Source organism: Diadema setosum, chromosome 1, assembly GCF_964275005.1.
Source record: "Diadema setosum chromosome 1, eeDiaSeto1, whole genome shotgun sequence".
Classification (NCBI taxonomy): Eukaryota; Metazoa; Echinodermata; class Echinoidea; order Diadematoida; family Diadematidae; genus Diadema; species Diadema setosum.
Genome location: NC_092685.1, coordinates 42686876 through 42714221, shown reverse-complemented (window position 1 = coordinate 42714221; position 27346 = coordinate 42686876). Strand labels below are relative to the sequence as shown.

General features: G+C 40.3%; 1 protein-coding gene across 1 annotated transcript in view; it reads right to left on the bottom strand.

Annotated features, from left to right (window-relative positions):
• The window catches only part of LOC140230814 (ras guanyl-releasing protein 3-like), a 134249-nt gene that overhangs the window by 33839 nt on the left and 73064 nt on the right, over positions 1-27346 (bottom strand). Inside the window, exons 2-4 of the mRNA XM_072310957.1 lie at positions 24749-24901; positions 23433-23538; positions 6696-6806 (exon numbers count right to left, since the gene is read on the bottom strand). Of these exons, the coding sequence (XP_072167058.1) occupies positions 6696-6806; positions 23433-23538; positions 24749-24901 (370 nt within the window). The remainder of the gene's footprint in view (positions 1-6695; positions 6807-23432; positions 23539-24748; positions 24902-27346) is intronic.

The window sequence follows — 27346 nt, the reverse complement described above, 5'->3', positions numbered from 1 at the left end:
GAGAGAAAGAGATCAAGTTGCCACACACTGAATTTCCGAGTCTGGGCCGCAAACACACTTCCTAAACAACGATCCCCATCAATTGGCCAGCTACCCTGGGATTTGCAATGTCGTCACATCAGACGGCTTGCTCCCATTTCGTCTCCTTACGTTTTTTCTTCTCCGCTGTCGGAGGGGCAGGCAGGAGGGAGGGGTGGGGGGAGGAAGAGGGGTGAGGGCGAGGGGGCAAGGAGGCGAGGGCGGGGTGGGGCAGGTAGCAAAGGAATCCTGCAAATTGCTGGCGGGGACAAATTCACCTTCAAGTTCTGGGTCGTGTCTCCCTCTCTGCCCACAGATTTAGGGGTTTAGACGGGCGCTTAGGCCGAGAGACGCTGGGAAATTCTCCACTCCCGGGCACGGCCAGAAAGAGTAGGGCTTGACGAGGGAGGGATAGATTACACATGGAATGGTGTCCCATGGCATTTTTTTTTCACACCCTTGGCAGGGAAGGATGAGGAAAGTAGAAAGAGAGAAAGAGTCGTAGAGATGGGCAGACAGAGAATGACATTACCTGAAACTAGAGACATCAAGTCAAAGGTTGGGCGTACGCTGTCCTGGGAATTTCAGAATGTGTCGGAGCATTGTATATGAGGAGGAGGGGTGTGAGGGGTGGACTGAGAATGCACTCCCCTATAAAAGAATTCCAGAAAAGTTAATCAGAAGGAGGGTTGAGAGAAGAATGGGTGCTACTGACATGACTAATGCATTCCCAAATGTGTCTTTATAGAGAGAGAGAAAAAAAAGGGTTCCTTCACTGCTGGATAGTGTATAGCTTGTGCTCGGAAGAAGGTTGAGAATAGCACTGTTTCATCAAATTAATGTCAATCAGTTGCAATTAAAAAAACAACTTGGCACAAGAATTTCATGAATTTAAACATATACACGGTACCCACTGCAGGCTTTAAGATTTAGATCCAGTACTGCTTGTTGGGCGGAAGCTCGGTGGTCTAGTGGATAAGGCACCTGTCCTATCATCAGGAGATTATGGGTTCAAATCCTGCCCAAGTATGATTGCCCATGACTTTCTATTATGCCTACTACTAAACACTGATTAATTCAGTGCTTATTTGTGTCGACATAGGGCAATTTGTTAATCAGCATTGCGTCCTCAAAAAAAAAAAAAAAATGGAAAACTGAGCCTTTTGCAGATTGCACTCGCCAAATTTGTATGTCATCACTGGATATTCACATCTGCATAAGATAACTTTAATTCATTCCTACCTACACAGAGTCTGTAAACCTCCCAGTGGGGACGAACAATGTTAATTACATTCACAGTCATACCTTAGGAGTTATCCAAGTTAAAGTACTGCAAATTAGTAATTGATATACCAATAATGTGAATACACTTGCTGCTGCATTTCTTGCATGAGGACAATCGCACACTTTTCATCCACTGCCAGCAGTTAATGCATAATCTCATTTGTGACATTTATTGAGCAGTAATGTTCAATACCCAGCATCCACAACAGGCCATGCAGACACTCATGAATTGTTAATACCACCTCCTTATACATGTCACTTGCTCATAACACACAATCCAACCACTCCTCCACAGCTTAACACAGTTTGGCTCAAACGTGTTTGGCCCAGACTTTTGAGAAAGGGCGCCGAGTCGAAGTGGGGGTGTGGTGACCTCAAATATGACGCAAAAAAAAAAAACCAAAAAAAAACCCTATCGTGAATTATGAGATCTGACTGATCGAGGCGGGACACAATGTCTGAATGCACAAGTAGAAACCAACACCAGAGAGTGAAAGAAGAGCCTAGCAACGCTTGAAAACTACTTCTGCTTTCCTGAATCTCCTCTGGTAGCTTGGAGGACCTGCGGGCTATGGAGAGAGTCATGAATGTCGTATGTGTTTGTGTGTGTGTGTGTGTGTGTGTGTGTGTGTGCCGTAGGCAATGCAGACGGCAGCGGGAAATAAAGAATGAGTAGAGAGAAGTAGGTCGTCATCTTAACCTCATTCTCGAGCAGACGACAAGCTTTTCAACCTCGCAGAAGGTCTTGAAATATGTTTGATTTAACTTTCTTTCCTTTTTTTTTTCTATCCTGCAAATGTGCTGCACGAGTATATCCAAGAAAGCAAATTTACTCATGTCACTCAAAATTACTATACATATACACTCACATGATTTTAAAATGTGAAGGCATCATATGGTAGCCCTAAAACAAAAAGAAAATGTTAAACCTTGATTTCTGACTAAACATTAAATTCATACTATTTTAAGCTGCATTAGTGCAAATGGATGTAGTTTTTATTAAATATACAAGTATATATTGGTATACATTTTTCTCCAGTGTAAGGTGCTTGGCCAAAGGCTAAATGAGAGCACTCAATGATAATTTATGGCTGAACATGACAAAATTTTAAATGAGAGTTCACAGAAAAACTTGGCAAGTGCAGGAAAAATGGGCTTCATTCTTGGAAAGCCTTTGGATCCCATTATAGGAATTCAGGCAGAAAATGAAGAACACATTGGAGGACCTCTCATGAATTGAGAAACGTGCCATGGGAAACCCTACTGCTCTATTTATTTTGTTTGACTTTCACAACTTTTTGTTTTTTCTAAACTTGGGCATGGAGCGGAGTTTCTCCGTAAAAATTTAGAATCCTTATTTCCCTCTCTCACTTTTGGTTCCCCATGGATGCCACCGGCCTGCTTTTCATCATCCTCGGCGATACGACCAACCGGGCAAACTCATCGTGGTACAGCTGCTCCCAACAACACTTGACCATTCATAAACAGAGAAACTAATGACCATTCGTCCTCAATAGATGGGAATATACTGATGACAGGATTCGTCTCTACCCCCTCCTCACACTACGCCCTACGTGCAGTAAGACTCAAGGGTTACAAGGAATACACAGAGAGAGAAAGAGGCGACAAATTCCAAGAATTTCTGCCACCTGCATGGCCCACACGTAAAATCTTGGAAAAGGATGAAATGTATATATATTTGCCAAGCACGCAGATAGAGCTGCTAGTAGTAAACACGGCAGCACACTCATCATTCGACAGGAGAACACATCAACAGGCCTGGGCAAATATTTTGTGACGGTGGTACACGGTCTTTTATCACTTTTAATTACGTCTAATAAGCACACCCCCTCACGACAGTCGCACTTTCTCTCTCTCTCTCTCTCTCTCTATTAACCTCCCCTTTTCTCAAGCTGTGATATCCCGCTACCCCCTCAGGACTGTTTCATTAATCTGATGGTCATTCTTCTCCGTTTTAATTGACAATTTGGTCTTGTTTACAAAATCCAGGAGCTGTGCGAGAGGTGACATATGACTGTGTTTGTTTGCTGATCATACATGCCCGAGTATTGAGGGGGGGTAATAAAAAAAAAGGGGGGGAACACAGGAAAATGCACGTTTCAAGCATTTAATTACCCACTCAATCACCGTAGTTTACAATTTACGCAGAAGGCAATCATCATCATCAACGGCACTCATCATTTGGCATGGCATAGAATCCCTTGCTCAGCTGCGTTCTGAGTAGCCTTGTGCATACAAGCAACGACTGAACGATTCATTTTAAGACCCCCTGCTAGTGACATTATGTGACCGCATCGATGGGATTCCGAGAATCTGGAGCGAGAGGACACACAACAAACCTCAAATCAGTGGTAGGTTTCACCGAAAAAAGGGCAGAAAATTGCTGGCAGTATCACACTACATCCCCAAATCTGGAAAGATCTTCTCTCCATAATGAAGTACTTTGATTACATTTCCAAACACAAACAAATACTATTTCTAGCATTTACATTTTGTTTTTGAATGCTTTTCACTGAACCTGTCCTTTTGTTATCACAATTATCACTACTCGAAACATTTGCTTTTCTGAACTTTACCGCATCAAAATGAAGATGGAGTGTGGCGTTGGAAGGTGGCGCAGTTGCTGGCGTTTCTGCCTTTCAATGGAATGGCTCGGGTTTGGGGTGGGTTTGAATCCCATTGAGCCTTACTGGGCAATGTTGTGTGTTATCATGTTGTCCCCTCTAGTAGAGGCAAAACACTCTTTCTCAGACAAGACATGAAATGGAGGTCCCGTGTGTGAGAGAGTTACATCTCACCCACGTAAAGTATCCCACTTCATTCATTAATTGCAAGAAGCAGGGGGTATACCCGCTGAAGTGGTCCAGCCCAAACTACAATACATACAACTGGACCCCATACACATGGAAGACCAGCTAGCCCAGCTGAGTACAGCCATCATTTCAGATGGAAAATGAAAACAAACAAGAAAACAAAAATGACTTCGTGCAGGGATACCTGCTGTGCAGTACCTACATGAACACACTCTATACTGTGCACACTCGTGCAATTGTCGCTATCGCCAATGACATAAAAAGTACCCGGATGTTGATTTACGCGTCATTTACGGTGCATTATGGGATAGTCCAGTAGCAAAGTCACTTCCGTCCGTACGCGCTTGATACGTGACTAATGCTATTTACACACACAACCGACTGTATTCTATGTGTACTTCCTGTTTTCTCGACTTGAATTACAGCTTTAATATGATTTGAAATTTCTCCATTCTTAAGAAATTGCTGTTAATACGACTATTGGTTGTTGCTGCGAAGCTGCCATGTGTTGTTCGCACAACATTAAATGAAAACTAGAAATGTCGCTATGGCGACTGATGCCTCCGCCATAATGCATGATTCTGCCAATAGGCGTTTAGTACAATGTCTTCACAATGTGTGATCCATGACAGTTTCACATAACTGGCAAAATATTGAAATGACAGGTTTGTCAGAAATGTCTTGAACTGGGTTTGCTATAATTTTCTAAGAGTGCAGGTACACATATTTGGGGAATTTTGGGAAAGTTTATGCAATGAGTAATTTCCAAGGTACGAAGAAAGAGTGTGATGATGGTACAAAAGAGATTTTTTTTTTTTTTTTTGGGGGGGGGGGGCATTGAAACCTGGCCTTTGACCCTTAACCTTGACCTTCTGGCTGGAAATTTCCCGGAGAATCTCCATTAGGTAATGCATGTATTAAGTTTTGAAACTAATAATGCAAGCATTGCATATACTAGTATATGAGGGAAATAGTAAAATTTTGAGGAGTTGACCTTGACCTTTGACCCCTGACTATTGACCCATGACCCCTAAATTCCCTAGATAATCCCTGCCAGACAGTACATGCATATGTACCAAGTTCCATGAAGATACATTGAAGCATTTGAGAGAAAAGTAATATTGCAACATTTTCACCTAACCTTTGACCTTTTGACCTTTGACCTTATGACATGAAACTCTCTCTGGAGAATCTTTACGCAGTAGTACATGTCCTCATCAAGTTTCAAGAAAATACCTTCGGGCATTGCATAGATATGGGGGAAATTGCAACATTTGTAGCATTTGACCTTGACCTTTTGACCTTTGACCTCTTGCCAATGTCACTAAAATCTACTCAACTAATTGTCCCATCATACATCATCCTTGGACCAATTTTGGAGAAAGCTGCTTCATCCAGTTTTGAGTTATCACGTAAACAGATAAATTTTAGGATTTGACCTTGATTTTTTACCTTTGACCTCTGTCCGATTTCACTGAAAAACTAATCAAGTAATTGTCCCATCATACATCATCCTCCAACAAAGTTTGGTGAAATTTGCTCCATCCAGTCTTGAGTTATCGCGTAAACGGATACAATTTCATGATTTGACCTTGACCTTTGACCTTTGACCTTCAGCCGATTTCACCCAAAATCTAATCAAATAATTGCCCCATCATACTTCATACTTGGACCAAGTTTGGTAAAATTCCAGTAAATATTACTCAAGTTATCGCGTAAACGAAAGCGGACGGACGTACGGACGTACGGACGTACGGACGTACGGACGTACGGACGTACGGACGTACGGACGGACGGACGGACAACCCGAAAACATAATGCCTCCGGCACCACTTCGTGGCGGAGGCATAAAAATCTGCAGAAATAGGACCCTTACTGGCATGCGAGACGTGACGTGGCCGCGTGGGTGAAGTTTGCGGGTGACTCCACAGCGCAGTACGTGCACGCACGACTTAGTAGTAGTGGTAGTAGGCCTAGTGCCTACGTACTTACTTGGAAGAAGTTGCTTCGGAGACAGGATAAGTTTGAGATCACGGCTCGTTCCCGATTGTGTTTGCGACATTTCGACAGAGAACAAATTTAAAAAAGAGATGGGCATTCCATGACGATATCCAGGTGGGTGAATATTTTCCAGCATATTTTCAGCGTATGCAGAGATGACTGATCTGTGATGTGCACATCGATCGCATGATCAAGTAGTACGCTGTACCGGTATGTGTTGGCTTATGCGGGCAGTGGTGTATGGTGCATGCTAATGCAAGGCCAGCCGCCGGTCTAGGGCAATGCATGCGGGGACTACAGCGTACGAGTATGACAGGCCTGGCCACTCGCTGGCTCGGGCGGTACAGCCGCCTATATACTGTACTAGTATCCGTGGTCGGCGCGGCGCTACAGGTAAGGTACACGTACACGCACGCTAGCGCTGTGCAAATTATGCCCCGCGCCGGAAGTGCCCTTGCTACGAAGTGCACTAAATCTTGACGAAAAAGCCACATCCGGGTACTTTTTACGTCATTGGCGATAGCGAGAATAAGCAAAAATCTGTACGATGAAACTTACTTTAGAGCATGGCATATCCGCCTCTTCTTGATGTTGACTTGGCAGTCGTCGTCGCTCGCCAGATGACTGCATGACTTGCGGCTGCACGTCGATTTCGTGCAATTCTGGTATGTGCTTTGGGGTTAAGGAAATACACACACTCGAATGACATGCATTTGGTAACTTTCCTATAAAAGAAATGAGGAAAAATGAGGAAAAATAATAACAACACCACAACAAATTACGTGGTCACAACCTTTCATGGAGGTAGAATGCTCGAAAGCTCAAATGGAGCTGAATACTACTGCCCTTTTTTTAATTAATCTATACGGAAATAAACTTTCATCATATCATCAATAAATACAACAATAGGGCCAAATACAGGGAAAATATTCTAATAACACGCCAGTTTCATGTTTATACTGCAGAGAATCTTGAATAAATTGCCCTGCAAAGTGAGCCAAACCAATGGAAAAAAAAATCTAGCAAATCTGCAAAAAAAAAGGCAAAAAGTTGCACTGATGTTTAATTTCAGTGATGCTTTATGTAACATGTATCATTTGTTCATAATGCTCTGTGATGCCATACTTGTTCTGCATGAACAGCTCCATCAAGAAGACGGCATGAGAGAAAAAAAAGAAAAAAAGAAAACTTTCACAGACTGCCATCTTCCACACACGTCTGTCATTAAGTACAGCAACAAATATCCCATGATTACAGACCCCGCAAACCGTGGCTCCTTGCTTCACAGATCATGTGAAGCGACATTCTTCATTACACCGCCCATTAAGTCCGACATGCCACCCACACAACCAAACCACACCTTTAACCCCTTGAAGACTAGCCCCAGCAGGTGTCTGCGGGAAATGCATGTTAAAGCAAAATCAGTCTGTCCTCAACGGGTTAAAGGGAAACGTCAGGTGTGCCCTGAATATAGAAAGAGAGGTGAATGACCTCTACCTTAACTTGGAACACAGTGCATCATAGGAGGATATACATGATAAATGTCATTGATTGTAAGAAAAGTGCTGACTTTTTAAAAATATGACTCTGTGATTCTTGGACCGGGAGTTAACATTTCTGCTCCTATGTGCGTGTTTAACATCTTAAAGGGGCAGTTCAGACAATTTTCATAATTTCACATCATGTAGTACTGGTACATAAATTGACAGTTCCATATACAGTGTATGCATATTGTGGAATTTATTGTAGTCCTTGAGCAGAGAAACCAATACTCTGAAAAATCTTATACACATGACACTGAACAGTGTTGCTGACAAAGGAGTCTCACATATTTCAGAAATGTAGAAGTGTAATTCCATTACAATACCGTTTGCTTAACAAGTTCACTTGTGCAGAATCTATGCTTGCCTTCTTCTTTTGTTCAGCTTCCTTGAGCCTCAACTCATGCATTCTTATGGTGAGGCTGCCATGTCATCATCCTTTTTCATTGCAATTTGTTATGAAGATTGAAAACATTCATATTTCTCATCCCAATCACTATAAATTCTACAAGTCTATACTCAGTATAACTAATTTACAGTTGTTCAAATGTAAAAGTCTGAAAATCATTCGGAGGTCTCCTTTAAAGCATCAAAGATCTTAATCTCTTTTCACCAATATTGCAGGAGTTACACATCTATCAATGTAATGCTCTGGTAACGCTGATCCAAACCACATGAAAATCGGTGTGTGGGACTGTAATTTAGAATTTATTTGCACAAAGTTGAAAGTGTGGTGTATACACTGTACAATATGACATGCAGAGTAACAATCTCACTGTCTTCATACACACAGGACAAGTAGGTCCTGTATGCCAAATTTATTAGGACAAAATCACTCATTGTGGGCACTTGATAAGTCCACATCTACCCTAGATTAAGTTTGATGTATCTAAATAAAGAAGAAAAGTGTGGGGTTTCATGAAATACTTATTTCCCCTCTTTTTGCACACATAACAAATTATTGCATGGAATATCACACTTTCTCAACAACAACAACAAAATCATGACAGTTTATCTCCTCATGATTTTAATGGATATGAAAGTATAAGTAGCCTTGTACCATCTAAAACTCCAAGCAAAAATAGTGTTTTTTTAAAATCTCCTAAGTTTAAGTTATTTTTCACATTCACACCACTCTTAGGCATATTCTGTTGGAATTCTTTTTCTGTTTAAATTTGCTTTGTTTCTAGTTCTGTAAATCATACTGAAGTAATGGTGCATATGAAATTCAAATATTACTACATCACATAAGAATTCTGCTGCTCACACTTCCCTGGCTTAAGAGGGCTTTGTTCACAAGTTTCATGTGTGGAGTTTTAAAGACTTTTAAAATAAAAGTTTTGAGGAAAAAACAAACAAACTAACCCATTATGTAAGATCACTCCCTTTCAACAATGGCAACCCATGTCTGAATAACATGCATGCATTCTAAGACACCCTTTACACAGATGTCTGTGCCTTTCAAGTGCTTTGAATGAGACTGCAGCCTCATACAGTTCAATACGATCAGATGAGTGCTGTCAAGGATTCAAGACTGTCACACTTAATACATCCATCGTAAACAGTGAATCTGTGTAGGAGGAATGTCGATGATGAAATTCTCTACTGCTTTCCCAAACTCAGCACACAGCAGACCGAGGTATGTCTCATCTGTCGCTTCAAATAAATGGCCCACAATGAATTTCAAATGTGAACGGTGCGGGGGTTGAGTTTCCCACACTGTCTGGAGTGGAGTTTTGAATGTTTCAAATGCCAAAAATCCTTTTTTCTCACTTCTTGTTTTTGTTTTTCTTTTCTTTTCATTTTGCCCCCACAGCTTTGCCTCTTGCCAAGTATTTCTAACGGTGGGCAATATTCATCGAGGTACGCCCACTCGTAACCCTGTTCGACGAGCAGCGACCGAAGAATAAGGGCACGTCAAGATGACGAGCCATGTGCCACGCCGGCCTGCCCGCTGCCCTGGGAGGGATGATACAACAAGAGCTGGCAGAGCATTACGGCAGCAAAAGATGTGTAGGCGGATTCGGGCATCAAATGGCTCATAAATACCCCCCGCATAATTTTCATCTTCTCTCGTCTACGCTTTCCCCTCTTATCTCCCTCACAAAGTGCTTACGCTTGCTGTGGCCATGAATGTCCCTAGTAAATCCGCTGGTTCAACATTCAATGATATCGTCAAGAGCATTGAGACATGATCTAGTTCACCCAATGGAGAGAGACCAAGGAATATGTTACCGACTGCAAATGTGCGCAAGGTTACGGCGGTTCAGGAAACACATTAGGTACAAACATGTGACGCTAGCTTTTACTGGTTTTATTGGAGGGATGTGGAATCCTTGTATTTTGCACGCTTTTGCCCCTAGTCAATTTTGGTATACACATTCATCTTTATATCATGTGCACTCCCCCACATTTCCCAAAGGTGTCTTAATTTACCAATTACATTTCAACACACTCTTCTCATTACTCAGTTCTTACACATTTCTAGCTGGCATTGCAAGACTTCAGACACGCTCTCTACTACGGTAAAATGAAATAAATAAATGACCAAAAAGCTTCCAATTTCATCACCAAAACATGTTAACAAGGGCAACCATCAAACTCAGAGGGAAATGAATGGAGAGAGGCTCAACAATATGACATTGCATTCATTCAAGATCCCCACAAAGAAATGGACATCATTACTTTAATTACCATTAGGGTCCATCATGCTATTGGCCTCAATACACTTAAAGGGTGTGTACAGTTCTGGTCGAGGTGATGATTCAGCTTTTAACGTTTTGCGAGATATTCAGAAATCACTCTATGAGATGTCAAAGAGCATGCAGTTCTAAGGGGTATCAAAAGTTTATTCGATGAAAATCGGTTTTGAAATGGCTGAGATATCCAAAAACAAGGTGAAACAAAGAGATCCTAATAAAGTTGTGGCATGTCGCCTTTTATTATTATCACTTTTTTGGATATCTTAGCCATTTGAAAACCAATTTTCATCAAATGAACGTTGAATTCTTCTTAAAATTACATGCTCTTTCATATTTCATAAGAGGTTTTTCATTATCTCACTTAGGAATGTTCAAAACATGAATCCCCACCTCAACCAGTACTGTACAGTCCCTTTAAGATTAATCCAGAACACTTCAGAGAACATAATATGGCAAATGAAAGATCTTGTCTGATAATGTACATGTACGTACCATGTCAGATTTGAACCAAGAACTTGTTTTAAAGTATCTAGACACTGAACCATTACACCACAGCACTCTTATATTGCAAAGACATGGTAGAACAGGTGAAACAACAGCAGCCCTGATACACTGGTAGTGCTGGTAGCAATTACAGAATGGGTAGAGAAAATCCTGTAAGTTCATTGGTCGAGAGTCATGTATCAATTTTTACTGGCAGCACGCATGATCACTGGCGATAGACACAGTACACATGTTATCACGAATACTTGCGAGAAAGAGGTCACGCACCTACAAGCATTCATGCACTTAGCAAGAGGTGGCTTGCCGTACCTGTGTAGACTGGGTTTGGGCACTTTGCAAGCATTTGTGCACTTGGCAAGAGATGGCTAGCCACACATCAGCACCATGCATCAGTAAAAAGTGATACATAGTTTCATCTATGGCAAGCCAAAAAAAAAGAGAGATTTGCAAATTGTCAGAAATATGATTAAAACAATGGCTTTCAGGCAAAATTTGTTACTGTTCTATAACACAAATGATGCACATGTCTTTTCGTGTATGCATGCAGTAATTATGGAATTTTGACTAAACCGACTCAGCTTCAATTTGTGGGTTAAGCATTCCATAGTTACCTTATGCACACAATTCCTACTGACGCACTCAGACCCGTGAATCATTTGTATACAACAGCTTGTTAAATGATAGTATTGCATCAATCGTAAACTTTCCTTCATGTTATTCTCTATATGGATCCTTCTCAGGTATTAAGATTCATGCAAAAAAAAAAGTAAATAGATGCTCAATCAACTTAAATGTCCTTTTCACCTTTGACCCCATCATCCTGCTTCATCTATCAATTATTCTCCTTGCAAACACTCCCCTCAACTCTCAGTTGCTCAATGGCGTATTCCGTCAGACACCTCGATTCTTAGCCTGCCCAAAATCCAATCGCATTGCGGGCTTATCTGATTAAAGGCCAGCGCTCTTAATTCCATCGGGTGAGGTTCAATGACATATTCCCATTACAGAGGTTGAGCAACCCTCGCCAATCCACCCAACTCCTTTCCTTCACCCCCCCCAAAAAAAAAACAACAAACAAACAAACAAACATACAGCATAGGAAAGGAAAGGAAAAAAGAGCAAGAGACAAGAAGATACCAAGGTTAGTATGTAGCAGAATGGAGTTTTCTGCAAAAGTTCTGATTCACTCACAACATATGATTATCGAGAGCATCTTTTTTTTTTTTTTTTTTTTTTTTTTTTACTCAAATTTCTCCTGCCAGGTCTACAAAGGATGGAGAGCTCTGAATCACTACTTGAGGTACATAAACTAATTTTGCAATTTTAGGAGCTGGTATCATAGTGATAGTTGCGAATAGCATTAATGAAAGTATAGCCTATATACCCTGTGCATATACTGTATATATAACAGGCTCTTCCATGAATCAGACAACTGTACTATACATACTCAAAGATACACATACCAAACATACATATAGTGGCTGTCAAAGAACATGAAGTAGATGCGTGTGACGCATTGAAAATTTGGTGCAACCGTTAAAAGTTGTTGGACACTAATATTGTATTAAAATCTCTTTCGTTCATCTTTTGTGTGCTGGAACTAACGCATGGCCTAGATCTTCATTATCTATCTACCTATATATCTACCTATGTGTGTATATACATGAATATATACCTAAGTCTACATATATGTGTGTAGATAATCATTAACAAAGAGCTATTTTTTTAAAGAGATGTGACTCAAAGTGAATGATGGGATATGAAAATGTCACTATTCACTTTCCTTTGAAGCAAGTTTAAGTCATTCTCATCAAAGCTGGACAACTGGCCACAAGTAGTGACCATTTAGTTAAAGCATTGGCTCGCAGACTACTAGGTGTTATATCAAAGCATACTCCAGAGTCATAAGCATGGATATAGAACAGGGGGTAACCTGCTCTGTGCATTCCTCCACTTGTTGTACATGTATGGAAGGCAGGGGTGGGGGTGGGGTGGGGTGAGACAAAAAGCCCCAGCGAACTTGGAATTGCATGACCTCATCGAGGGTGAAACTTGACCCGCGATCGCTACCCTACTCTTGCCGACTTGGGTTACGACCGGTGTACGGTGGCGTGCACGGCAAGCAGTTTGAAGGAGATACGGCATCCCGGGACGTGTTACCTTTCTTCGTTTTGGGAGCAAGGTTGGACGATCGGCTGCGGGTGACGTGGAAGAGAGGCAAAGAGGGGTAGAGCCTTTTTTCTTTCTTTCTTTCTTCATTTTGTTGGAAGAGTAGGTAGCCACAATAGAGTAATATGCAAAGAGGTAATTTCAACACATGGCCCAATCACATCAGGATTTATGCACACACAAGAAACAGTAAAAAGAACAAAAATCAAAGTTGAAACTAATAAGCAACATTTTATCATTTAAACTATTATAACAAACTCTGGGCAAAAATGACATTTTTATGTTGATTGAGAGCAGTAAATGTAAAACTCTCAGCAAACTTCAGAATTGAATGTGAACTAATATTTATGCAGTCACTTATTACAACATGCATTTGACTAACTCTACAGATCCTTGAGTCATCTGACATGGTTTCTCAACCACAAGCATTTAATTCTTGGATAACAATAACAGTGCCGCATTGCAAATTCAGCCTTTATCGCATTAAAACCATGGCTGACAGTAACAGGGGAAAAATGGAGGTTGTGCCTTTATTGCATTAAAAGCAGCTGCACTTTACAGTGTGTTCCAGGCTTGTATTATGATGGCTTTTTCAGGCTTCCAGCCCAGAAGGCCGTCTTCACTGTCGGAGAGAGATATTTAACTGCACCAAATAGCCAGCATGCGCACCTAACGATCTCTTTCTTTCTATCTAACGTGCAATACACACAAATATAGAAATACCCAGCAGGGAATGGGGGGTGGGGGTGCCACCAGGCCATCTTCTTTCTCATCTATATCTCTCGACTTTAACGCTCGGCGCACAGTCACTTTCACCAGAGGTCCAGCAGCCTTGACATTTACAGGCTCCAAGAACTCGGGCACTGCCAGCCAGGGCACAAGATCGACAAATGTACATTTCCGATGACGCATCTCTAAAACGTACCACAATCCCACGGCCACGGGAGCAATTTGCGTCTCACAATAACTTCATTAAGAAGGTGTGGTGCATGTCAGGCTACCTGCACTCCCCATGCCATTCTATATGTTACTTGCACTTATATCTCCTCGCTGATAGATATATTTGGCTCATATTGATAGGGATATGATATGAGACCAGCCGTGTGGAGCATTCCCTACCAGTGCTATAGGCAATCTTTAGATGACTCATATTTCATAACTCATGAGAGAATAGGTGGATGTTGACGTCGGTGACAAGACATTTGCTCCTTTGACAATTACACTAGTCTTATTTTCTCTGAGGACATAGGGTTAGGGTTGTGATAGGGTTTCAGGTTTAGTTTGATATGAGGATTAGGATTAGGGTTAGAGTTATGTTTGCAGGTAGAATTTGTTTGGTTTAGCATGCAGATATTTCACGGGAGCTATTGTTGCATGAGCAAATGTCATGGAACCATTAACATCATATAACCCTCTTCAATTCTACACAATTAAATCTGATGCTGGGTTGGAATCGGTGCCAAATTTGAGTAGAAGTCTGAGGAAAACTTTCATGCTCTCTGCACCTATTCACTGTGAATAGTTACACGAGGAAGGTCGAGTTTGGCAAAAGGGTACATGCTATCAGTTTACAACTTCAAGTAATATTCCTCAGTGGAATGCTTTGCTTGGTGATAAGATCTGCAATGTTCAATCATACACACCAGAATTATGGTTACATTACCATGCTCCTGTACCTTTTGATCTATTTGCATGAGAAATCTTTTGCAGTACAAGTACACTCCAAGTGTATATTGACCAAGCCAAAGCAGAAGATGGGGAATGAGTTTGAAATGTCTTTGATGATTGCTATATTACAGCAGAGCTGGAAGGGGGGATATTTGTAATATGATTGTGACTTTCACTGGAATAGAAGGTCAAGGCTTTGACGCACCACACACCCCGTCCGCTTAGCCGGAATGAACGCCACGCTTGAGTGGAGCGGAAAATGGGAGAGTGCTCTGTCCGACGGCCTGGGAACAGATTGCAGAGTTAAGGGGGGGGGGGGTTGGGGGGAAAAATGATGTAAAAACAAAAACCTCCCCCCTCCGCACATCGCATTGCTTTGACTTCTCGCCAGAGACCGCAGCAAATAGTATCACAGCGAGCAAGGGCTCGGCTCAGGCAGTAATCTTTTGATGCACTTGTGATCGATGATCTATTTATAGACTTTATCCCCCACCTCTTCTCATAACACAGAGCAAGCCTCCCAGGTCGATTATCAAGTGTGATTACTCTAGTTTGCACTCGCGGATTCGTTATCTCACATAAAAATTGTGCGGATTGCTCTATGTGTTCTCTATCTCATCAGCTCTGACTTTCTCTTTTTCTTCTATTTTCTACCTCCTAACTTATTTCAGCTTCCTAACTTATATTTCACTGTGAATGCTGCCCAAAAAAATATTAATACAAATAATAAAATAAAATCAATATAGAAGAGATCATGCTTGAACCATTTCCATTCTGTTTTCTTTCCCCTAGTTTTTTTTTTCCCTCTTATTATTCAGCCCCTTCAACTACATTCATAGCTTTGCCGAGCTGGAACGACAATACATTATTTCATCAGGATCTGAATGCTTGCTATTTTCGGGGGGCTAATTCACTCTTTGATACTGTGCCTTCAATGCTTCACTCTTACCCCCTTTGCAATGTGGCTGCATGACACAATGGCGACTGAGTGACAGGTTATGGGCAACACAAGCAAAACTTCTCTGGTGGTGACATTTCCATTTCACAACAACAACAAAAAAACCCCAACAACAACAACAACAAAAAGACCATGACATTCTCTTATCTTGTGTGAGCCACCACCACGACGGACGAATGTTCGTTGCAGATGAATGAATGGGCAACCTACTTTCTAAATGCCACTCCACTTCTTTACCAGGTACAGCGTCAGGTTCCGTCATTGATGCCGAAGTTTTGCAGCATAAAGGGGATGGCCAGATGAAAGGAAGCAATACTGCATCGTCACGGCTCTGCAAAGTCCGTGAAGTATCGCCGCAACAACAGCACAAAAGTGATGCAATGTCTCAAGATATGACAGCATTTGTGCACCTTAACAACCCAATACAAAATCGCAAACAGACTTTATATTCATGACAAATTGACTATCACAGAAAACATAAGTTTTCAGTGTTTTGTAGAATCACACATATTGATTTAATTGGTGTAATGTTCTGACATCTAAGAAACTGCTTTGACAAATCTGGAATTATTCAATCTGAATTATTAATTCCATTAGTGTAACATTCATGCACATAGACTTAAAAAAAAGAAGACTTTTTTCTTCCACTTCAACCGCCATGCCCTTATGTTCTTTTTTATACAGAATGCACTCATTCAATTCGTTCAGACACCGTTACTGTAAAGCGCATTAATTTATTATGCATTCAGAGTTATGACAATGAGTAAACGTCACACTACTGAATTGACTGACATCCCTTTACCACCTCATAAATGGCAGTAACCACAGAGTGTCTTCTTTGTCAATCATCACGTTCACATTACATTTTGAGAACACAAAACTAGCGAGAAAAATAGAGCTGAGAGCGGAAAATAACTTCAAGGTATATTGGCCCCAATATTCACTCAAGTTCACTTGCATCGTCAAAACCACTCACACAAGATTGAGTATTTCCTCCTCATTGACAACAAGGTTATACACCCTGAATGAGATCACGTGTCTGAGATGAGTGCGAAAAAATTTCGACGGTGCCCGAGAAATCCCCGATTAGTCACAGGGATATTCTGGGATTGTGGGCTGCAGTCTGAGGTGTGTTTGGCCCAAAGCAGGAATCTTTCGCTCGGGACGCCTGCACCGCATCTATGAGTCACCCACAATTCAGCGAAGAGCCCGGGCAAGGTGGTCTTACTAAAATTATGCCCTCCTTCTTTCCCTTTGGATTATCGACTCATGCCACATTTAAGCTCATCTTTCCCCCTCCCTCTCCACCTCCCCCCCCCCTCTCCTCAGATGTGCCACTACCCACAATGCCAACCTCCTCCTCCCCCCACCCTCCTACCCACGGCCCCTTCCCATCTGGTCATATCACATTCGCATCACATCCAAGATACTTATGCTTGTATTACCTGTTAATCACACCATTTTCTCGCAAAGCGCAGGGACCACTCGCGGCTTGGGTTGAGAAACTCCCCCCTGAGGGAGTCTGCTCTTCCAAGTAGCAGGGTACAATGCATAACAGGTTGGCAGCATTCAGTGATGCGAGCCACGAACTAATAATGGCATTTGTCTTGACAAATCTTCAAGCATCCAGCGCTAGTCCCAACCGAATCTATATAGCGATGGATAGTTTTTCAAAATTCTAATCTTTTTCGACATATACATCTGAGAGCAAAGAGCACTATGATGTCGGTGCGATGAATTTTGAATCTCTATTCATGAATTTCCTAGAATCCTATCATTCAATGGCATAGTATGCTCAGGGATGCGATTGAAGCCGGCATGCACACATGCATTGGTGTCTAAACAGACTGAATGTGATCAATTAAGTTGAAAGTACTAAAAGTAAGTTGAGGAGAAAGCATGGTTGGCATATCTGCACACATAGAGCAACATTTTTTGCGGTAACCTTTATGTTATCAAAATTTTAACAAAGCATGAAATAATTTTCCTGGTAATAGCATACAATTTATATAAATTTTTTATATAAGTGCTATACAAATTTCTTGTGTGTAGTAGGGTGTTTTTTTTTAGCATAAGACTGTACAGAACTTTGTGTAAAGTATTTTTCCATTGATCAAAACTGCTAATCAAATTTGAGAAGTCAAATTATTCCCTGCAGAGAGAAAAATCTGACACAACCCTTGACACGATTTTCCCTTTTCACTGATTGGATTATTAGATTGCTTTTTCTAAAACAGCAGGATGTTTTACACATCATAGAGGAAAATGAAAAATAGATTTAGACAGGTAACATTTCATCACGTGATGACTTTGTTGAGAGGAGCATACGAAAACAGATATAATGCTAATAATAGCGACGACAAAGGAAAAATAAACACTGACTTTTGGATAATATTTCACATACAAAAGAATCAATCAATGAAAATCCATTTAGACATAGACATTAAGCATTTGTTACTTGTCATTTCGGTTTGTCAGAATGAGGAAGAAATTAGACACTATTCCTATAGAATCTTATTGAAGCCTTACCCACAGAATGAATGACTCAACATATGTTTGCACCTAGTTTTTCTGTTTGTGCCATATATTCTGCAAGTGTGGTATTCCATGTTGTAAGGATGTGTTAGACGATTCTCGCTTCATTGAATTCATGATCAAGAACCACAGAGAGAGAATGGAAGAATAATAATTATCCTTTTTTCGAGGAAAACTGACTTCCAACCTCGGAAACAACACATAGTGCATTTTTTATTTTTTTTTTTTTTTTTGGTCACAGAAGGCAATATTTTTACAAGTTGTTCAATTTCACAAATATCAGTCAACTTGTAAATTCAGAACAATAAAATGCCAAGAATTATACTACATGCATGATATATACACAATCTTTCAATCAACCAGCCTCTTCCCTGCCCCAAGTCTACATTTTGTACACAAAATCATTTCAGTATCACTTTCTTTTTTAAATCAACATGAATATATACTCATTTCATCTTGTCCAGGAATAAGAATGAACACACAGTATCCTTAACATATCTCAAGCTTTGTCATTCAGGAAATGTTTCTTTTGAGGTTATTCTTTGCAGGAAAATAAAAAAAGATTACTGGTTCAGGAAAGAGCATCACTATCATGTGAACTCAGGTGACATTTTGCTGTATCACTCTACACTATATTTAGTTGACGACATTTACTCTGGTACGACATTCTTACCAAACATCTGATTGCGCTATTTTTTTTTCCTTCTCAGCTGCTGCATCAGCTTCTCTGCTCTCATTACAACAACAACAAAATCTCTCTCTATCATTCTTTTTGTGAAGTAAATGGTTATTCTACTGCTACACAGAAAAAGAGCAATGATTTCCCTTCATAAGATTCACTATCAAATAGGCCCTATACTGTAGATCCCAAATGCAAGATCAATGAATCCAATGAAGAAAAAAATCTGGTCATAAATTGCTTTCGTCATCCTCCTGACCTGGACTTCACACCTACTGAACGCTACGTACATGAACTTGCCGACACCTACGTAGCTCCCTACTTACTATCCCCACTGCCCAGTCAGTCACAGCCAAACCTGTGGCCTGCACCTGTTAGGGGATTCATAGAATTTCATTACCCTTGATCGGGCATTAATCACTTCTCCTCCCAGCACACTCATTCATCGATCTGTCATGTTGAAACACACACACTCACACACACACACACACACACACACACACACAAAAGCACGCTCACACGGTAGCGTCACGCGGCATTCCGACAATTCCATGCCGTGGGGGCAAACCGTCCCAGTGTTCCTCTATTAATGTACCTACCTGGACATCTCCGGCAAGGGATAGGTAAAATGAAATATCGTTTGACATGCTTTAATGATGTCAACCTCCCCTTTCCCCTCGTCCCCCCCTCCACCCCCTCCCCCCCCCCCCCCCCTTTCCCCGAAAACTCTGCATTCCCATTCTATGTTGACTTCCTGACTCAGGGAAGTCCTCACAGAAGAATACAAACTTTGCATTCCTAGCAAGTTCCATCTGAAGTCTTGACTAAACCCATATGAAGTCTTGACTAACCCCTTCCTATCTGCCCCTCCCCTCCCCCTCCCCCTTCCATACCATCAACCTACAACTCAAAAAAGAAAAGGCATCCTTGCTGTTTGGCACATATATAAGATGATCTGTACGGTTGTCATGGTAACCGATAATCTGTATATTTTTGTCTCCCATTTCTATTTTCACTTGTCCCATCTCATTTACCAAATAATCACCCAGTGTGCACTATAACCGCCCCCCCCCCCCCAATCTTTCCCGCGATCTCTGGCTACACGGCGAGAGCTGTAGAAGAGCTGCCGCGGTGCCATCAATCACCGCACATTATGTACCTGCTGCCGGCATGGCACCAATTGATCAGGTCATCAATGATATCATTAGGCTGAGGCACATGAGTTACGGTAATTGACAGATATTTGACATCCCAAATTAGCAGCACTGACTGTTGTTGTTTCTTTTTTTTTTCCGCCGCTGTCCTGTCCACTATTGGCTTAGGAGAACAATGTGGTGTCATAGGAAACCTGAAGCTTTTATTTTACGATGCTCTCTGAAATCCTCATAAATCTGAAAATTGCACCATAGTGGAGCTCCCTATTTAAAAGAGTCATCAATGTGATATTGACATTTAATTCAATTCAATCTATAAATAAAATCTTTATTTCAAATTTATTACACATATTAAAAAAATACATGTACATTTGAACAACCACAAATCTATATTTTTGTCTCCCACTTGAACTGACAATGACATTCAATTGGTTGAAACATTGATTGCTTTAACTCTTTACGTGCCATGGTGTAAACATCCTATGTGCCACATTACTCTGAGGTAGCAAAGTGGTCATCCTTTATGAAAACATTGTTTTTCAATTGTAACTTTATAGATTTTTGTTACCCTGGACATGCAATGAGCAAAGTTGTAGAGATTATGCCAAGCTTTGCTTTGATGTAAATTGTATGACAAATCTATGATTGTTTTTCTTTCAAATGATCAAAAGTTACATTGTTATAGAGGCACGACTTTGCACACAAAACAGTGATAGAAACTCAGAATTTACTTGCAAGTCCAGTCGGAAACACGGTTTGAAAGTCAATTACCACATGAAATGCAAGCTAAATGTGACAAGAATGGAATCCTGCAAAACGATTTCATTGTACTGTAAGTGGCATTTGGTGATTTATGGATTGGTTTGGGCTGGTTTGTGCATTTGAGCAACATATGCAAACTTGACACACTGCTGAATGTCGGGTCGGGTGTGCCAACGTGGCACATAAAGAGTTAGATCTATGTCCTTTTCTTCTTCTTTTTTTTTTTTTAACTTTGTGCATGCTAATATATTTCGCACTACTCTGCTCATATATCATAAGCCTAACCTCTCTAAAATTTTCTTTAGTGACACAATTGTAACCAATGCCCTGACCAGTAAGACTTGAAGGAGTACAGACAACCAAAAAAGATATCACAGGGTTATGGCCTAATTCTTGACAATATCATTGTGGAATGTCATATGATAACAACTTCTAAGTCATTATTTGGAAAAAAAAAACCCAAAAAATTCCAGTGATGGTTCACACATTTGATATTTTGCACTTAACTTTCCTTTTCAAAAAAGCCCACAATTAAACCCATTCAAAATGTGCAGAGAAAATTGTGAAGATATTTTTGCTGGTTCTACAATTCGAGCTACCCAAAACTAGCACAAAATAGGAAAAATTAACATACCACAAAAAATATCTGCGTTTACAGTATGAGTGTGTCTGTGTGTAACTGATGAGAAGCGTTCAACAAACTTCTTTGTTATGAATATATGTATGCAGTTCACCCTGTTTGAGAAGTACCCTCCTATGAGCATACTACAATGTAGCTAATGTTCATCTACACTTGTAGCTATCCAGGGTAGCTGGCCGAGGTTCTCTGAGGGGTGGGGCTGGGATGGAGATGGGGGCGGGGAACACTGTTTTAATCACTTGTTACATTTCACAGCAGAGAAAAGTAGGCGTACATTCTGAGAATTTTGCTAACTTTTCTACATCAAAAAAAGAAAAATGTTTATGTCATGCAATTCATCCTAACAACCTTGAATGCATTCAATTCTTTTCATGATCAAGCTGGTACACAGGTAGTCAAAGAAACAAAATATGAAATCATTCTACAGCCTGTGAATGTATAAGGCGCCATTATTCAATCTTAAGTAACATGTATTGAATGACTATTGATTTTGAGTGCAACGAGGCTCCCATACATGTTCACATGCTATCGATCCCCAGCGTCAAGCCGGCAACAGATCCACTGATCTTATACATTGAATCGCAGCCAAATATAATCTACACAAATGATTTTATACGAAGAACCCTCTTCACATTCTAAAAAGGAATGTACATGACTCCCTTGTAAGCTAATAAGAGATATTCAGAATAAGCATGTTTCTCTTTTTTGGGGTAACAAATACAAAAGAAGAAAGAATCTGCATTCCCATATTTCATTATCTCAATGTCAGAGATAGAACTGAAAATGCAAGATGTACATGACATCATGTAGAGTAATAAAAAAATGCATTATAGAATGATCGTGACTATTCATAAAACTGTTTCTGATGAATATTTGCCCCTTTCAGTTAGGTGCTGGCAGTCCTAATCCATGCCAATGGTACAATGCCCTTCACTAAATTTCTTTTAAAGGGCTTCACCTTACGATACAAATTCTCAAAACTCTGCAGGAGGCTCTGCATCGGTTGAAAAAAAAAATTGCACAATCTAAGGCTGCGTTTATCAACTTTCCCATGTTCGAAACTCAGTTCAATACCCATCAAAATGCATGTGCAAATGCCTTTCGGATCACATTTCTCGAGTTGTTGTGGTCATCAACTCTGTCGATAGTTGATCAGGGGGCCTCATTTGACTGAGGCACATTGCCACATATTATATGAATGGGCTTGTTAACTTTTAAAAACAAGGTCAAGTTTGGAGAAATAAACTGAATGCTAATTGAAAAAGAGCTTTGCCAGTTCAGGTATGTGCCTGGGCATATCAATGGTTAACAGACTTAGAAAAGTCATAAAATTCAAATTCAAGAAAAAAAAAAAAACCTACTGGATTTGAAAGTTTCATCTGTTTCAGAAAGCAGTGATGACATTTAACAATATCCTCCATATGCAAATTAGATGAGGCAATAGTGTTACTGCCTATCTTTTGTTGTTTCAAGATAGAAGTAGTATGGATCAAGTGCAAGTCACTGAGGGAAATATGAGGTGATAGCGTCATCATCTATAATCTTATTTGCATTGTGGTTGTGAGAAATATCACTGTCGTGAAAAAAAAATGGAAACAAAAACAACAGCAGACACTTAAAATATTGTAATTTTATAAATGTAATATTTTCATGTCATCCCCACTATTTTGCTAATATGATTATGCTCATGGTTACTCATAGATGTCTTAACGTTACATGAGCTGCAACTAGCAGAAGAACCTTTTATACAAAGTATTCATTGTTTTGGAAAATGCATCCATTTGTAAAGTAAAAAAAAAAAAAAAAATGTGATCTTTGATAAATCTTTTGTTTGAGTCTGCAACAGTAGCAACAGTAACATTTAGGATCGAGATGATGAGCAAAATGCATGAAAACATGTTTGGTCATGTTCCTTCTCCCGTCTTTGTTTTTAGCTTTGTTGTTTGTTTGATTGTGTCTTTTCTGTTTTTTTCAAAAGGATATAGGAGTTTGAACTGCTTGGCCAGCTCTTCTGACGTCATGAACCATTTGTGCATGAGAAATAGGACCCTTGGAAAGGCTGAATCCTCCACTAGTTCACCGTGCTCATCTGAGGATGTAAAGAAGAAAAAAAAACACAAGAAGGAATTAAGCATTTTCGTTTTGTTCTGTTTTTGTTTTGACAGTGTACGTGAAACAGTAGGTCTCTCCAGAAAATGCACGCACAACCTGCCACCGGATATTCGGCATTACTGCCACCTCGCTGGAAGAGCAGAAAGTTTATTTCTCCAGCAAATGTGGGATGCACTCTAGGTCCTTTAAACTGTTGACACGACAACCACTGATGAAGCCACACTTACGTGTAGAAGTCTTCTGATAAAATTGGTGACAACAAAATGTGCAGATGAGTTCTTCATCCAACATACCAAAGATTACAAAAAACATGTTAAAAAGAGAACTTTGCACAATTGTAGCTCCATGTGCTGATGAAGAATATCAAGGACAATGCATTTTGGCATTGAATATCAGCATCATGTCACTTTAATAACCAGCAGAACTTTACTGGCCATAAGTCACTTGGTGTACATCACAATAATCATCCCAAAATGACAATACCTTTGCACCCAGCGTATCGGCATTTGAATAGTTAACATGTGTGTTAATGCTCATCAGTGTGTGGGATTGTGCCGTCATTTGTGCTGGCATCACCAGCATTTGTAGTCTAAACATTCCATCCCCACCTTCAGCCCAGTTCTTCCTGGGAAAACAAGCCTGTCACACTGGCGTCACACTCCACGTCATCAGAGGTTTAATCAGCCATCAACTGTTCAGAGGGATTACTGGCAGAGCCCCTCTAAATCACTGACAAAATAGTCATTAGCTAAACTGTAGGATGAATCATAGTATATGGAGAGCAAATCATAAGATGAAGACTTTCCCACTAAAGGCATTCTGTGTCTACGTCATAAACATCTGTTTCATAAAATATCCTTTCACAATACCAGCTCATTTAAGAGATAATAAATTAGTTTGAGTCTTTTTCTTCATGTCCTCTTTAAAGAACAGGTTCATCTTAACCTGTTGAAGACTAGTCCCACCAAGAGTATACTTGGGCAGGTGTCTATGGGCAGGTGTCTATGCTGAACTACACTGGAATAAAGCCTGCTGCATTGAATGGCGCTGAACTGGAATAAACTAAATACAATTGAAGCATACCAAAGTGAACCGAAATGAACTAAGATGAACTGCACTGAATAAAAGCCGAATCAAATGGAAATGAGCCAGCATTGAATTCATGAGAAGTAAATGAATGAACCTACCAAAGCAATCCACACACTTCGAGGCCAGTCTGTCCATGGGCACGCTGCGGACGCTCAGGCCCGGAATGGGTGCCTTATCCTCCTCCATGGCCTCAAATGTTGGAGAAAACGGCTTTTTGCGACGGGGACTGCTTGCTTCCTGCGTCATCATTCCTGCCGTGCAAAGATAAAAGCAAAAATGCACATGAAAAGAGCACTGATTTACACATACACAAAAAGAAACCAAGCATAAAGAATGTTTCAATGAAAAAGGTAGTTGTGGAAATCGGCATGCCCGTCATGAAAACTTATAAAAGATTAAAATTCATTCAATTCTGTCCAACGATGCAGAAGTCTAAACCACACTTTCTTTTACCAGACATCGCGAACCACATGTATGTGTTTTGCTCAAGATGTTTTTAAAGCACAACAAGATTAGACAGGGCACAATATTTTCTTAGGGGGAGAAAATTGAATTGCAATGATATCAACATTCAGTTGTCAAAAAAAAAAAAAAACCTTTCAAAAACAATACTTCACAAATCTCTTCACAGACAAGCGCCTCGAAAAGACAACTCACACATGAATGGCACCTCCAATTATCCGACATTTGTTTGCATTCTGCACAACTTAAGATGTTGTTTTGATAACAGCGCTAAGCAAAACCGCTTTAAAAAGAAATAAGGAAAAAAAAGGGGTGTGCATATGTATGAATTTCGTATGCATGCAACGGTGCAGTCAACCGCCCTCCCGGTCGAGTGAGCTGATGTCATTTTTCCCCAGCATGTAGGGATGCGTGATCCCGCCATGGCATTTAGGCATGAGTGTCCTGAATTCGTGGTGACTCGGCGGCGGGAGGGGTCGAACTATCACATTCTCATCTCCGATATATATGACGGACATCGCCGCAGAATCCTGCACATCAGCAAGTACGAGCAGCTTGCAGTGGCTACGGTTACAAATGAGCAGAGGCCTCAAAACAGGATCCACTGTAGCATTGACTGGGGGACATTCATTGTACATTTAGGTACGAACGCATCATTCAATTTTTTTTTTTCTGTTTGTCTGGTTTGGGTTTTGTACTTTTCAAGGGAAATTCTGGACCAGTTAAAAGTTTGTCTGAAAAGAGAGAGTAAAACTTTACAAGGACAACAGTCAAAACTTAATAAAAATTAGATAGAAATTAGAGAAGTTATGAAATTGTTAAATTTTGCCAATTCTAACAAAGCAGTTCTCAAACAGTTGATGTGAATACGCAAATGAGTGAGCTGTCTAAAGTCATCAACTCACAATTCCAATGATCGTATACAAATTAAAACTAACAAAATTCCATTTTTCCTGCTGAAAAAGAATAAAACTTGTTTTTCCTGGCTGAATAAAGTTCTTCAAAATCATGATCATCATATATATCATGATATCGGGGTATTGTTGTGTTTAAACAAAAAGAAAATGAAATTTCAAAATTTTGTGCATGAACTCTATAACAAAATGCAGAGTAATGACATCAGCAACTCACTCATTTGCATATTGATATCAATATTGCTCAAGAAATGTATTGTGAAAATCAACGAAACTTTACAATTCTATAACTTTCATTTTTTTATAATATCTATCCGATTTCAATCAAATTTTCACTGATGTATTTATAAAAATTTGCTTCTTCTTATCAGACCAACTTTAAACTAGTCTGGCACTCCCCTTCAAGAGAGGGAAGAGAGAAGCCTTGCAATACAATTCATTACCTCAGTGACCTCGGTGAATACAGAATTCAAGCGAAGTCAGCATGGGAGAATGAAAACTTAAAGGCCGTGATCCAAGCAACATAGATTCATGAAAAGTTACTGAACACTGCTTCATTACAATGATGAGAGGGCAACGAGATAAACTGGCTGAATTCTGCAATTAAGAGCTTGATAAGGCATTTTCAGATGCTTGGTGACAGACAAACCCAAATGAAACATGACTGCAGAAAGCAGGGATGATGCACTTTAGTACCATTAGATGGCAAGAATCAATCTGTTTGATATTTCATCAGAATCATAATTGACATGTACAGAGTTGTTTTTTTTTTTCAATTTTTTTGTCTAGTTTATTTTCAATAGGCAAATCAAACAAGTAAGTGCAGACAACATTGGTGAGTTTGAAAACAGCATTTCTGGAAGGCCAATCCTTCAATAATCATTTCTTTCTTCAAAAGACATAAGTAATACTTCAGCTTCAATGGAAGATACAGCTCTAGTGAGGACAGATTCATATTTTTTAAAAGTAGGGGACACACATTCAAGCAGGGAAAAAATCCCTGCAAAGGTAATTGCAGATTGCTGTGGTAGTTATCGTAAGATCATGTCCGAGCCTATCTTCCATGCACCAGGGGGGAAATACACTGGATCCCTGCATGAGCTGCTCTTGCATTTGGATGAAACCACAGAAGATTATGAGATTTAACACCCAAGAGGGGTTTGAGACTTGAGTAGAGGCTACTTAGCACGAGGAAATGTACTCTCCGCCTGCGAAAAGTCACAAAAAATTTTCAAGGTCGCCCGCAGGAGAACGTCAATTTCACCTGAATGAGTTCCTCGCCCCGACAGTCACGTCACATCTACGCACAATCCACCACAT